The 13,596-nt window shown below is 42.9% G+C and overlaps 1 protein-coding gene across 1 annotated transcript in view; it reads right to left on the reverse strand.

The window, feature by feature from the left end:
- TGFB2 (transforming growth factor beta 2) overlaps window positions 1-9,906 on the reverse strand; it is a 73,318-nt gene extending 63,412 nt beyond the window's left edge. Inside the window, exon 1 of the mRNA XM_005306948.5 lies at window positions 8,813-9,906. Within this exon, the coding sequence (XP_005307005.1) occupies window positions 8,813-9,155 (343 nt within the window). The 5' untranslated portion in view covers window positions 9,156-9,906. The remainder of the gene's footprint in view (window positions 1-8,812) is intronic.
- Between the last annotated feature and the right edge of the window lie 3,690 nt (window positions 9,907-13,596).

Genomic DNA, 13,596 nt, shown 5'->3' on the forward strand with positions numbered 1-13,596 from the left:
CACAGGAGTGTTTCTCAGCCTTGTTGGTCTGCCTCATTCTTATGAGCAAGTAGGGTTTGAAAATGGACAAGCAGCTTCCTATATTCTCTAATGACCAGCCGTGACTTAGATCCTTCTCTCACCATTCCAAGCTTGCCAGCCACTTCTAGCCAGTATTTCAACTCCTCTGTACCTAAAGAGGGGAAATTTGTGCCTTAATATTTACATGACACTCTGAAGACTTAAACTGCTATAAAATTGCTACGTATTACTCTTCGTATTAGAACTCTTGGCAATTTCAGCTAGTCCTTAGTGCCTGTTTTTCCAGAGCACAAAACCACCAATCCGTACAGCACACTGGGCAGCGTCTGCTCAGGAGCAGCCAAGCTTTGAAATAACAAGGGCTATTGTAGGTCAGGTTTGGGATGCATTAGCAGACATGTGCAGGCTGGAGAGCTTAAAACAGCATCTACTCACTGAATGTTGGGCTCATTATTATTGTTTAACACTCATATGGCAGGATCAGGGCCCACTGTGCCAGGAGCTGTACAAACAAACAACAAGACACGGGGCTATCAGTTTTTCACCTTCACAAAGTTCACTCCCAATTTTTTTAAAGGAAAAAACCCCATATTTGATTCCTCAATCATCTCTATGATTGAACCAACACTCTGCTTTAGCTGAGCTAGCTACTGAATTGCAAAGGCTGAATGTAAACAAAAACAAATAAGAAAAGGAAGCTTCAGCAGCACTTAGCTTGCCTTTTAAAATTCAAGGCAAGGGTTTGAATGAGATGCAGCCAGTGAAAACACAAGACACTGACACTGGCCAAATGAGGAAAAATAACAAATTTATACAAGTAAAGAACTAAAATGGAAAGAATGACAGATCTACTGCTGCATTTCGTGTGCATATAATAATCACTGATAGACTTTCCCCAGGAAGTGTTGAAATTACCATCACTGAAATGAGTCCAGCAGTTTAAAATTAAATTATCTTTCCCAGAACATTCCAATTTGGGCTTTGGCAACAATAGATGTTTTAATGCTCTTTATATATATATATATATATATATATATATATATATATATATATATATATATATATATATATATAAAGCGAAGTATCCTCTTTCAAGCAAGACCTCCCTCTTAGTTTTTGCGAAGTCAGACTGGACTTGTGGTCATTTTGCAGGGTCCTTTTTTCAAAGCCAATGTTCAAATTCAGTCGTCAGATTAAGCAACAAACAGGGATTCTTACAACAGCCCTGAGTTATGAATGGATGGTTATTTGTGAACTAGCCGGTCAAGACAGATGCAGTATTTGTCAGAGTAGTGTGGGTTAGATATGGTGGGAAGGAGCCAAACAAACAGAGCCAAGGTCAAAGTCACAACATTTTCTTTCTCTCTCCTTTTTTTTCCCCCCAGTTTTGTTTTGTTTGCTACAGTGTTTGCTGAAATATAATGCACTAGTCAATATTTTCACTCAGCCTGCCCTATATTTTTGTCTGAAAAGCAATATCTTCTCCATGCAAGGAAAGCAGATGAATTTATAAACAAATGAGTAATAGTTTTATAATACAAGGAAAATATAACATATTTGGCCTGATCCAAAGCTCACTGAAGTCAGTGGAACGATTCCTATTGATTTCAATGACTTTTGGGTCTTAGGGAATTTGGATATGTGGTGCAATCTTGTCCAGATTAAAACTATTATTGTTATTTATTTGTATTGCAGTACTGACTAGGAGGCCCAGTCATGGACCAGGACCCACTGTGCTAAGTGCTCTACAAACACAGAGCAAAGAGACAGGCCCTGCCCCAAAGAACTCAGCCTGGTGGCAAAACTTCCATTGACTTCAATAGGAGTAAGATGAGGTCTATAGTGAAAATCCAGAATAGTTTCAATGCCCCTCACTGTGCATCATGCAACCATAATCATAGGAAAGTTCTGTTTCTAGGGACATACCTTCCCCTCTTGCAGGAAAACGTGCATGATGGGAAAAGATATTTTGAAAATCCCACCAATTCAAACTCACAGGATTGCTACAGGGTTTTCTTCCCTAGGGTGGGAACATGGGATAGTATCCACAAGATGGCATTCAGGGTGCAAACTTCACACTGCATGGGAATCCACAGGGAAATCCAGGTGTGTCTCCCTGGGCCTTGGGGTATGAGAGAATCCATCTGCACTGCTTGCCAGATCCTTCTCCTCAGATACATTATATGGCTCACGCAACAGCCACAGGTTTCTTCCCCTGGGGGAAGTCAATACTGTACTTCAACAAGCAGTGAGAAAGCCCAAGCAGATTTCCACTTGGAACTCCACTGGGTTTGGAGGCCATCACACAGAGAACGTGCTTTCCATTTCAGAACCAACTTGCAGAGCTCCTGCTGTATGTAACAAAAAAACTCAACCATTACCTCCTAGAGGTATACACCTAGTCGTTCAGATCCAAAAGCCCAGCCCGCTGTCATATGAGCTAAAGCAGAACTCCTGTAGTAATTATAATAGTAGGGCCCTTCTCCTCTCTGCCAGCCACTAGAGGGCACCATCATTCACTCATTCATTCACACAGAGCCTGCAGCTTACATTGGGAGGAAGGGGGATATGACGCCAGGTGTTGAATGTGCTCCCTGACCCCTTATGCAGAGTTATGGCCTTTGAACCCTTTCCCCCTCTCCTTTACTCCCTTCTTCACCATTCAGCTGTATTTTTGCACTGCTGGGTTTCCCCTCAGTTATTATAGAACAGCAAGGACGGTGTAGATGGTTTTGGAGGAGTTGTTTCAAGAGGAAATGTAGCTGCTTTAGCCAGACCATTCCAGGAAGCAAATTGATAGTAATGTTGCAGTTAGGCACCTACTTGTGGATATCATAGATTTAAAAAGAAACACACAACAGTTTGTGGTTGTAGGCAGGATGCAAATGTACTCTGTACAAATGATTGAAGCAAACTTTTTAGTCTAAACAAATCTGTTCAGTATCCATAACATATTATTAAATTAAAATAATACCTGGAGAACATATAATTCCCAGGCTAAAAACTGCCTGTTTAAATGTATAGCATATGATTTCACAATGGGAATGGAAACATTTGTGCATCTTCACTAATGACTTGTTTTGTCAAGATGTGCTGGGAGTTTCCTCTTAATCTGTAATGTGGAAGCATTTCTAGCATAGAGACACTTGCATAAGCAAAGAAAACATGCTGTCCAACTGGAGAAGGGACTCTTCAGGATAACAAAGATAATGAACAGAGAACTTTTTTTTTTTCTGAAAAAGACTTTTCAAGTCTTGCCTCTGCTACTGGTCCTGATGTTTAGCAATACATTTTCTAAGCGCTGTGAGGGATTTCAGCTGCATGGCTCCAAAACTCTGTTCATACCTCTGCTAATGTCCCACAAAATCAGGTCCCAGTTCAGCAAGCTACTTAAGCTTTAATTGTTAATGGGACTATTCACATCCTTAAAGCTGTACATGTGTTTCTTGCTGAATAGGGACCTCACTGAAGAACAAATCCTAGCGTTCTTGTTTAGCTTTTGCTCAGTTCTTATACATGCAAGAGTCCTAAATTTAAAGTGATAACATCAGCCTATGATGTCGAGTATCAGAGGGGTAGCCGTGTTAGTCTGAATCTGTAAAAAGCAACAGAGGGTCCTGTGGCACCTTTGAGACTAACAGAAGTATTGGGAGCATAAGCTTTCGTGGGTAAGAACCTCACTTCTCACTTGCATCTGAAGAAGTGAGGTTCTTACCCACGAAAGCTTATGCTCCCAATACTTCTGTTAGTCTCAAAGGTGCCACAGGACCCTCTGTTGCTTTTTATCAGCCTATGAAAATATTTTATCGATTGTCCTTACAAGTAACACCTAAAATGACTAGGACTGACAGAGGTTAGTGAAAGCAAATAGTTTGTCTTCATTTTTTTCAGTTTATTTACACTGTGTGTTTGACAGCACTTTGAGAATAGTCAGTTCTGCTCTCTTCCCTCTGTAGCCATTTGTACCTTGATCCTATAACAGACTGAAGCCAAAGGAACTTCATGTGGGTATAGGGTTCCATCTACACAGTCATTTTCAGAGTTGGCACTTTAGTCAGTCAGTTTCCTCCTTTATTTATGTGGGTCTTTCACACAGAAGCAGAAGACAGAAAAACATCTAAAAATTGTCACCTGTGACTGTAAAACACCAAACTGGCAGAGGAGTAGGGGCTGCGTGGAGTACCAGAAAATTTACTTTTTTAAAAACTTGACTAGATTCCAAGATGATGGTATCTCTTTAAGAGAGATGTCAATGGGAGTTTTGTTTGAGTAGGCACTGAGACAGGGATTCAGGATTTTGGTCCTAGGGTTGTTTTTTTGTTGTGGTTGTTCTGAACCCCACTAAGAGCCTAAGGTGTTCCTTCCATATTTCTTTTCTTTAGTCTCCCTCTCCTCAAGTCACATAGTAACAGGATTTACCATGCCAGATCAGATTACTGAGCTCCCAAATCTGGTACTCTACTATTGGCTGTGGCCAATACCTGATGGTTCAGAAGAAAGGGAAAAACACCCAGAATGCACTTTGCCATTTGTATGATGAGGGTACATGTGGGAGGAGTGATTCCTTCCTGACTCCTATGGTGATCAGCTTATGCAGTGAAGCAAGACATTTGATTACCCCACTCAGTATGTATAATTACAAATGATACCATTGTTCATAATATTATTGTGCCCCTTTTAAAATTCATCAGCAACTTCTTGGCTCTAAAGAGCAGAGGAGGACTCAAGAATGCTACTCATGTGTAAGCCACATGGCATCATTCCCACCACCTTCCCTCTACCCTACTGGAAGCCTCCAGCAGTACTCCAAATTCCTTACAAGAGACTATGGGGAATCAAACTCTAAGGAGGTGCTAAGCACCACAGCCAGGCCACTGGGTCAACACAGTTGGGAGGTTTAAAATAATATACTCCTTTTGAGAATGCATCCATATTTTTAACGAAATAGAAAATCCTGAAAGATTAAGTTCTGGGCTCTGCTAAATGCGAAACACACGTGAGCTGCACATCGGTAGCTGTTAACATTTGGTAATGATGCAATCAGTGAAGGGGAGGCATACAGTGTAGCCACTGCTGTACTAGTAACTCAATTATTCTGAAGACAAGAAGTCCACATGCATATAATCACTGGTAAATCAACTCCTTGTTCATAAAACAGAAGCATGGCCTTGTATCCAGCCAGTTTATATAGTTTTTTTCTTTTTCATTAGGAAAATATTCAGCAGAATGACAGTCTATATAATGCAATATTCATGCTATAGAGTTCATTGAAAGATAAGTCATATCAATAACTCCCATAAAATTGATGTACAGGCAAGAGCTTGGCTTCATGGTGGGGAATGGGGTCTGTATAATATTAGTATAACATTAATGTGAAACAACTATCAAGAAAAGCAATCATAATTTTTCAGGGTTTTGTATATTTTTAGCCCCAAAGATGATAGAATACTCAAAGTGATCACTTACTTTCATAGGGCCCAATCCATCAGTTTTTACTGACTCACTGACTGTAATGGGAATTTTAGATGAATAAGGAATACCGAATTGGGCCTTTATATGTTTACCACAAATAAGCCTTCCAAGTCCCTGAAAACATGCCTTGTTAATTATATGTATGTATAATAAATGTCCCAGATATGTCAGATTATTATTTGCAATCTGTAACTGTACTGATATTACATATCTGCAGATTAACAATGCAATGTTTGCCATCACTAAGTTGAAATAAACATTCAATTTAAATATCAGAACCTTTCTAGTCAGCAATTTTATCACAGAGACAAAATTATCTTCTAATATGACCCCATTTTAATAAAACCAGGACTTTGGAACTCGAAAGATAATTGTTTCTAGACTTTTTTTCAAGCATTCTATCATCTGCTGTCTTTAGATTTCACATTCAATCTCTGTAAAACAACTCAATTACTGATAGTTTGGACTTTTATTACCTAACCCAAAACAAGATACATAGGGATTCCTGCACAAACCAAAGCTCAACTGCTTTTTGAGTTTCCAAAGCTTCTTGATATTATTTTCATGACACTAATTTTGCAATCTATTGTCTACATGGGTTTATTATTCTTTGACTCTCTGAATTTCCACATATATTCTGACTACAAGTGTCTTTAACCTCAAATGGACTGTCAAGCAGACGCCAGATGCCCCCTTATTCCCTCAGTGCAAACTATCAGTAAACCTTAGCATAACTTTACTTTGAGCCTTAAACTAACAGCATGTGAAAAGATTAATATGAATAAATTCAAAACTAATCAGATCCCTTCTTTAAATGTTGACACAGTATTATTTATATCCCATAAATACCTTCTTGACTAAAATTCATCCCAGGAGATTGGCATCTCGCCAGTTCTATTCATATTTACTGTATTTATATAGTACAGTTGGCCAAGGATAATATTTAAGACAAAATATGCCTTAGGGTATATACAATATCTCTTATAGTTTTCCTTTTACATCTCCTCATTGCTAAAAATATTTAGTCTGAACTGTATAAAATGCCTCACAAAGACCTATCAGCAATCTGCAGTGATATATAGCTGACTATGAGTATAATTAGAGCATATTTGTAATACTTGGGCTGTAGTCAGTTACTGAACGCTAACAACTTTGTGGTTAAAAACTCAACCACTGATCTTTCCCATGCCTTCATCTCAGCAGCTTTTGACCTTCAATGCATTCATATTGATCTCCTTCTCCTTCCTCATCACTGTCCCGCGGGATCAGGAACTGCAGAGTTATGAAAATTATTCAGTGAAGTCTAGGAGAAAGTGTTTATAGCAGCCAATCCTGCACTTTCAATTTGTTTGTTTAAAATATGGTGGAGCAATTCCTTCCCTTCTGTCTTTTTTGGAAAGGTTCACTCAATCCAGTATAACTAAAGAGCAGTGGAAAAACAGTTAACCTACTTACTATAATGTTAGCCACGGCACTTGCACAGTAGTATTGGATCTGTTGCTAAATGGCCTTCTGATCCCAAACTTCTGATGCACTCTGTTGGTAGATACCTGAAGTCTTCTTTACGCTGCCAAAACCCCTGCTGATACTTTAGCACCGCTCTGGCTTTTGACAATATTTTAAAAATAGACCCTCTTTTGTCAACTTTGATGTCACACACTTCAGATATGTTAATGTTCTGACAAGTATACGGCTGGATTTTATAGTAGTAGCTCTTTGTGTGATTTTCTTTGGGTGGAAAAGGAGGCAAATCTGTAGTCAGGATCAATGCCTTCAAAAACCCTCTATTACAAGTTCATACCCATATATCAAGTAGTTGCTACTATTTTCTATGGCCTTTGTTAATAAATACTTGCTACCAGGCTCAGGGCATGAGGTGTTGGGTCTCAAAACAAAATTCTGACCAAAATACCAGCAAGGGTGGCATGGCAATGAGGGTGTGGGTGTGTGTTTTGAAGGAAAATTGCCATGATTTCTATGTTCTGTCTGAATGTCATTGCTACAAATTACATTAAACCTTTTGCGTATACCCACTTGGCACCAATATACATAAAAAAAATCTTCCTTCACCGAGGGTAACAAGGGTGGAGTATATTTATCCTAGCTGTTATTGTAATTACAATAATAAAATGGCTTTGACTGCAAGGGTGTCCTGTACCTGATGGTGTCATTTAACAGTAAAAGAAGAAAAAGGCAGCTGCAAAGAGGGGTTCGGACACTTTGACTGGCATCATGGGACTATCACATGCAAGACACAGCAAGCCCTAAAGCTACAACTTGTTAAACTAAAAATAAATAAAAGAAAATGCAATTAGAAACTCTTGGATAAAGTTACCAAGATGGCTACATTATCTATTTAAGCAAGAGGTATGTACTTTTCAAAAACAGACAGCAAATATATAGGGCATCAAGTGGAGGGTGGGGGAACGGGGAGGGAAATGAAAAGATTAGGCACTGGAGTTTTGGATACCCTGATGGTGAAGGTTTTTTTTTTTCTCTCTCTCTGGTATTTAACCTTCCTTGGCATGAGCAGCTAGCTTTTACTTTTTTTTAAGGAGTTTTATGCTTTTCTGCACACCCACTGCTACCACCAAAACAAAGAGGCATGTTATGATGATTCGTATTCATTATAGTTGGGATCTGATGAGATATCAGCACAGAACATTTTTCCCTTTTATTGTTCAGAATGAGATGTGTATCATCAGTGTCATTCAAAAAAAAAAATAGCAAAGGGCAGAAAAATGAGAGGGGTTCCAGGAACCTGACACTAAACAGAAGGGAGAACTTCTTTGTACCTAAAATTAAAGGCACCATTCATTGGAACAGAGGCTATTAAACTGAAAACAGAAGGGAGAGGTCTCTCCAGTTGTCCTCTGTTAGGGTACCAATTTAAGTAGAGATCTTGAGAATGATGTTCTGCAGATCGGGGAGTTTGGGGGGGGGAGAAGCCTGTGATTCTTTTTTATACCTTTTTTTAGCAGGGATAGACTGAGGCAAGTCGAGGGAAAGAGCAGCTGTGGAAAGAGATAGGGTCGTTTGAGAGAGAGAGAGAGAGTGTGTGTGTGTCGCCCAGATCCCAGGGGGACACACGGTGACTTCTGTGATGAGTTTGAGGGAGAGGGTGAGAGGAGATCAAACACAGCAGATCTGCAAGCAACCACCCCTTTCCCCCTCCAACAAGTATGAAAAACGAACTAAGAAGGAGTTAAATTAACAGATGGGTGGGGGGGTTACGATATATGGGGCAGGTATTTCACGGCACTGGGCACTGCCAAGGCTTGGGGGGGGGGGTGAAATCACACACACACACAGGACTTACTTTCGGGGAAAACAGGCAGCATGTCTATTTTGTAAACCTCTTTGGCATAATACTCCTCATCGCTCCTCTCCCTTTCGCAAGTGGCGGCTCTGTGGTTGGCTTTCTCCTGCAGCAGATCCCTGGTGCTGTTGTAGATGGAGATGACCTCCGGGGGGACCTCCTCGGGCTCGGGGTACTCTTCGGGAGGGCTGGTGAGCTTCAGCTTGCTCAGGATCTGTCCTCGGATCGCCTCGATCCTCTTGCGCATAAACTGATCCATGTCTAGGGTGCTGCAGGTAGACAGGCTGAGCGCCACCGTGGCCAGATCCAGGGTGAGCACCACGCTCAGGAGATAGCAGTGCATTTTCGGGTTTAAACCCAGCGTCCCAAAAAGAGTGACTTGAAAAAGAAGGGGACGAGCGGGGTGCAAAGGAGGGGAAGCAGCTGCGGTTGGAAATGCAACCGGGTTGCCAGGAAAAGGCAACGGGGGTGCAAATGAAAACGCCCCCGGGTTATACAGGCGAGCTGCAAAGAAAGCAGGTCGCTACCTCTGCATCAGCCTCCAAACTGAACAAACTCAGGGGGTATTTCAACCAGCCCCCACCGCGGCGCGAGGCACTAGAGGAGTTTCCCTAGCGAGCCGGCGTGGCGGGGCTGGCCAGTGAGCAGCGCGCCTGAAGCCGGAGGGCGAGCGGGTGGCAGCCGGGCGCTCAGCTCCGGGCTTCTGCTCTGGGCTCCTCCAGCGCCACGCACGGGACGGGACGGGACCGGAGAGGGGCGATGTCAGGGGCGGGCTGGCTGGCGGCGCGCGCTGAGCTGCTGGCCCCGCGCTGCGGAGCTGCAACAACACACGCAACTGCGAGCGGAGCGAGCCGCCCCGCAGGCGAGAGGGCGCCCACGTGCGTGTGTGTGCGCGAGGGGAGAGCCCGGGGCGCCCCGGGGCTGGGTGCACAGGGGGTGCGCGGGTGAGCTCTGCTCTGCTCTTCGCTCCTTCCTCCGGTGCTGATCCTGCCGCCGGCACACCGGGCTGCATGCACCGACCAGCCCCCCTCTCTTGCGGTGCAGCTTCCCCGGCGCCCTCCTCTTCCTCCAAAAAAAAAAAAAAAAAAAAAAAAGCCAACCCAAGCCACAGTCAACAAGCCGGCGCTGTTGCTGCTGCTGCAGCCTCCTGTGGGTCGCGAGCCCCGGCGTTCAAAAGGTGCTTTGCCCCTTTCTCCCTTGGGGGCACCTCTCCCCTCTTGCTTGGTTTCAGTGCTTGCCACGCACGGCCAGATCCGCAGGGCTTCCCCCGGCCCGAAACGCGTAGCTCCTGCTTTACTTTATCTGCAGCCCCGTTAGTCTCTCTCTCTCTCTCTTTCTCCTCCTGCCTGCCTCCCTCCCTCGCTGAGCCCCGTTGCTTTCCTTGCGAAGAGGGAAACTTTGCCAGCAGATAACATCACGCTCTTGCAGGGAGAGGGAGATTTATAAGGTCTCCCTGCACCACGTGTTTGCCTCCCAACAAAATGACGTGGTGGGATTGCATGGAAGAGGATTCCTCCAGCTTTTCCCTCACCCCGGCTCCTTAGTCCCTCTGTGCAGCAGGCGGGGGCCCCGCGAGCCCGCATTAGCAGTGCATACGCTTCAAGGTGCCGCACGGTGCGGGGTGGGAGAGAAGCGGGAGAGGGGAAGACTGGGGAGGCTTGCTTAGGGTTTACTGTTTCTTGAGCCTGTTATTACCGTCATGGAGCCAAATCACATCGCTGCTTTCAACTCTATTGCAGGCAATTGACCGGCACCCGCGATAGGGTCACTGTCATGCCTGCCCCACCTTTTGTGGAGCTCTGTGAGATACACCTCTACCTCGATATAACGTTGTCCTCTGGAGCCAAAAAATCTTACCACCTTATAGGTGAAACCACCTTATAGCGAACTTGCTTTGATCCATGGGAGTGCACAGCCCTGCACTGCTTTACAGTGTTATATCCGGTCACGTTATATCGAGGTAGAGGTGTATTTCTGTTAGAAGAATATGTGCAAATAATTACGATTCATTATTATATTATGCAGCAAATTTGGCCCATTGTTTTAATAGTCAGCAGAAGGCAGTCTGGCTTTGCTCAGTCCACTCCCCTGTACTTAAGTTGGATTTCCATACACATTCTGTGGCCTTGTCATCTCCCTCTGAAGTGTTACCTGGTTATCATTATACTCATTAGGACTGTGATGATGATTCTTTCCTGCCTCCTCTTTGGTGTCCTTTGTGCACATTGTCATTTGTACTAGGCCACTCAATTGCTCACTCCAGGAGCTTTTTAATTTCTGTCTCTCTAATTTGCTCTCTCAGTTACTTCTTATATCCACCACAGTCTCCTAGATGTTATATATAGAAAAACCTATTGGGTTTACCTTGTCCATCTTGGTGCCAATGAATGATCATTCCCTTTTTATACATAGGGAATTGCTAGTGGTTTGACCTAAATGCATTGTGCCCATACTGCATTCTGGCTCTGCTCTTGAGAAATTATTCTACAGTCAAATAGATCTCATTCTTAACTTCATCCCCTATGTGTTTTCTTTCTCTGTCACAGTCCATTTATCACATCTGTACATCAGCATGAACTTCATGAAATGATCAAGTAGCCTTTGTTCCCTTAACACCCGCCATTCTATCCCTAAATTCCCTTAAGCATTAAGTTGTCATAATTTTTCACTGGATGTGTTAAGAGAGAGAATCATTTGGAGCCTCTATTAAGTCATCTAGCCCACTCTCTTCCATAGTGACAAGATTGTTTCTAAACCTCCTATTATGGTATAAGATGGGGTATAGGAGAATTCATTGCAGCATGATGACATAAGGGGCATAAAGGGTTAGGACCACAGCTATACCATTCCTAATTATATTACAAAAAATGTACAGAGGAAGCCAGATAGGATGGCTCAAATATCCCAAAAGATATAGGCCCAGATCCTTAGATGGTATAAATCAACACAGAACCATTGAAGTCAAAAGAGTTACATCAATTTACAACAGCTGATGATCTAGCCTTAAAAGTACAATCTACTGTTTCTAGGAAGTATTAAAAAGATTTCTAAGACTTGCTAGTCACTTGAAAGTGGTAGCCCCTAGATTAAAAGCAAGATTTTACTTCTCAGTATGTCTGCAAGGAAAACAGCTTCCTTAAAACAGTTATAGTGGGGGGACGGGGAGGGGAGATAAAGGGGCCTAGCAGTACTGAACTACTGCATGTTGTTCGCAATGGCAGGGCTCCACTGTAGGGAAAGCAGTGTTGCCAACGAATCCAGCACTGCTGCGGATACAAGCAAAGAAGAGCCTTCCTACTGGATAAAGGATATGAGAATTAAAATTTTTATTAAAGTTAATGTTTAAGATGAAATATACACGAGTTAAGAGGCAAGGTACTGTACATCTGGGGTAAGGCTTGGGTTATGGGGGGTTACAGGTATCGTTTGCAAGGATGAGAATATACATACATATCGCATAACCTGCATAGACTCAGATTGGGGTGCAAGGGTTTTTAAAGTGTCAGTGGATAAGTGGGCTCGGGTACGTCACCCATGGAATGAGTAAGGAGTCCAAGTCAGTATCGGTGTCGTGGATAAGTACATGGGTAGGGCGTGTCCCTTGGTCCTTCAGGGAAGGAAGTGGGTTATTTCCCTGGTCGGCGGGCTTGGTTACTCAACGCGGTATTGACGGTGTCCTGTGATGTGTTCCGTATAAATGTCTCTGGACCACCACTATATAGTTGAAAACAACAAGGAGTCTGGTGGCACCTTAAAGACTAACAGATTTATTTGGGCATAAGCTTTCATGGGTAAAAAACCTCACTTCCTCAGATGCATGGAGTGAAAGTTACAGATGCAGGCATTATATAATGACACATGAAGAGAAGGGAGTTACCTCACAAGTGGAGACCCAGTGTTTACAAGGCTAATTTGATCAGGGTGGATGTAGTCTACTCCCAATAATAGATGAGGAGGTGTCAATTCCAGGAGAGGCAAAGATGCTTTTGTAATGAGCCAGCCACTCCCAGTCCCTATTCAAGCCCAAATTAATGGTGTTAAATTTGCAAATGAATTTTAGTTCTGCTGTTTCTCTTCGAAGTCTGTTTCTGAAGTTTTTTTGTTCAAGAATAGTTACTTTTAAATCTGTTATAGAATGTCCAGGGAGACTGAAGTGTTCACCTACTGGCTTTTGTATGTTACCATGTCCAATTTGTGTCCATTTATTCTTTTATGTAGGGACTGTCCGATTTGGCCAATGTACATGGCAAAGGGGCATTGCTGGCACACAATGGCATATATAACATTAGTAGATGTGCAGGTGAATGAGCCCTTGATGGTGTGGCAGATGTGGTTGGGTCTTCTGATGGTGTCGCTAGATATGGGGACAGAGTAGGCAATGAGGTTTGCTACAGGGATTGGTTCCTGGGTTGGTGTTTCTGTGGTGTGGTGTGTAGTTGCTGGTGAGTATTTGCTTCAGGTTGGGGGGTTGTCTGTAAGCGAGGACTGGCCTGCCTCCCAAGGTCTGTGAGCATGAGGGATCATTTTCCAGGATAGGTTGTACAAGATTCCTGTTTAAAAACAAAACGCCATTTCCTCAGCTAGTATAAATTGGTATAACTCCATTGACTTCACTGACCAGCTAAAGATCTGGCCCTGCCACTGGTTGTACCTAAGATGTGAATGTTTCTGAACATAAGTTTGTGAAATTAATGTATTTCCTCCCAAAACTTTACCTGAAACCATGAAGAAATAATACATCCATGGCCATGTAAGAATTTACAATTGTTACTAGGCTGTACCTC

The sequence above is a fragment of the Chrysemys picta genome, chromosome 3 (genome assembly GCF_011386835.1).
Source record: "Chrysemys picta bellii isolate R12L10 chromosome 3, ASM1138683v2, whole genome shotgun sequence".
Lineage (NCBI taxonomy): Eukaryota > Metazoa > Chordata > Testudines > Emydidae > Chrysemys > Chrysemys picta.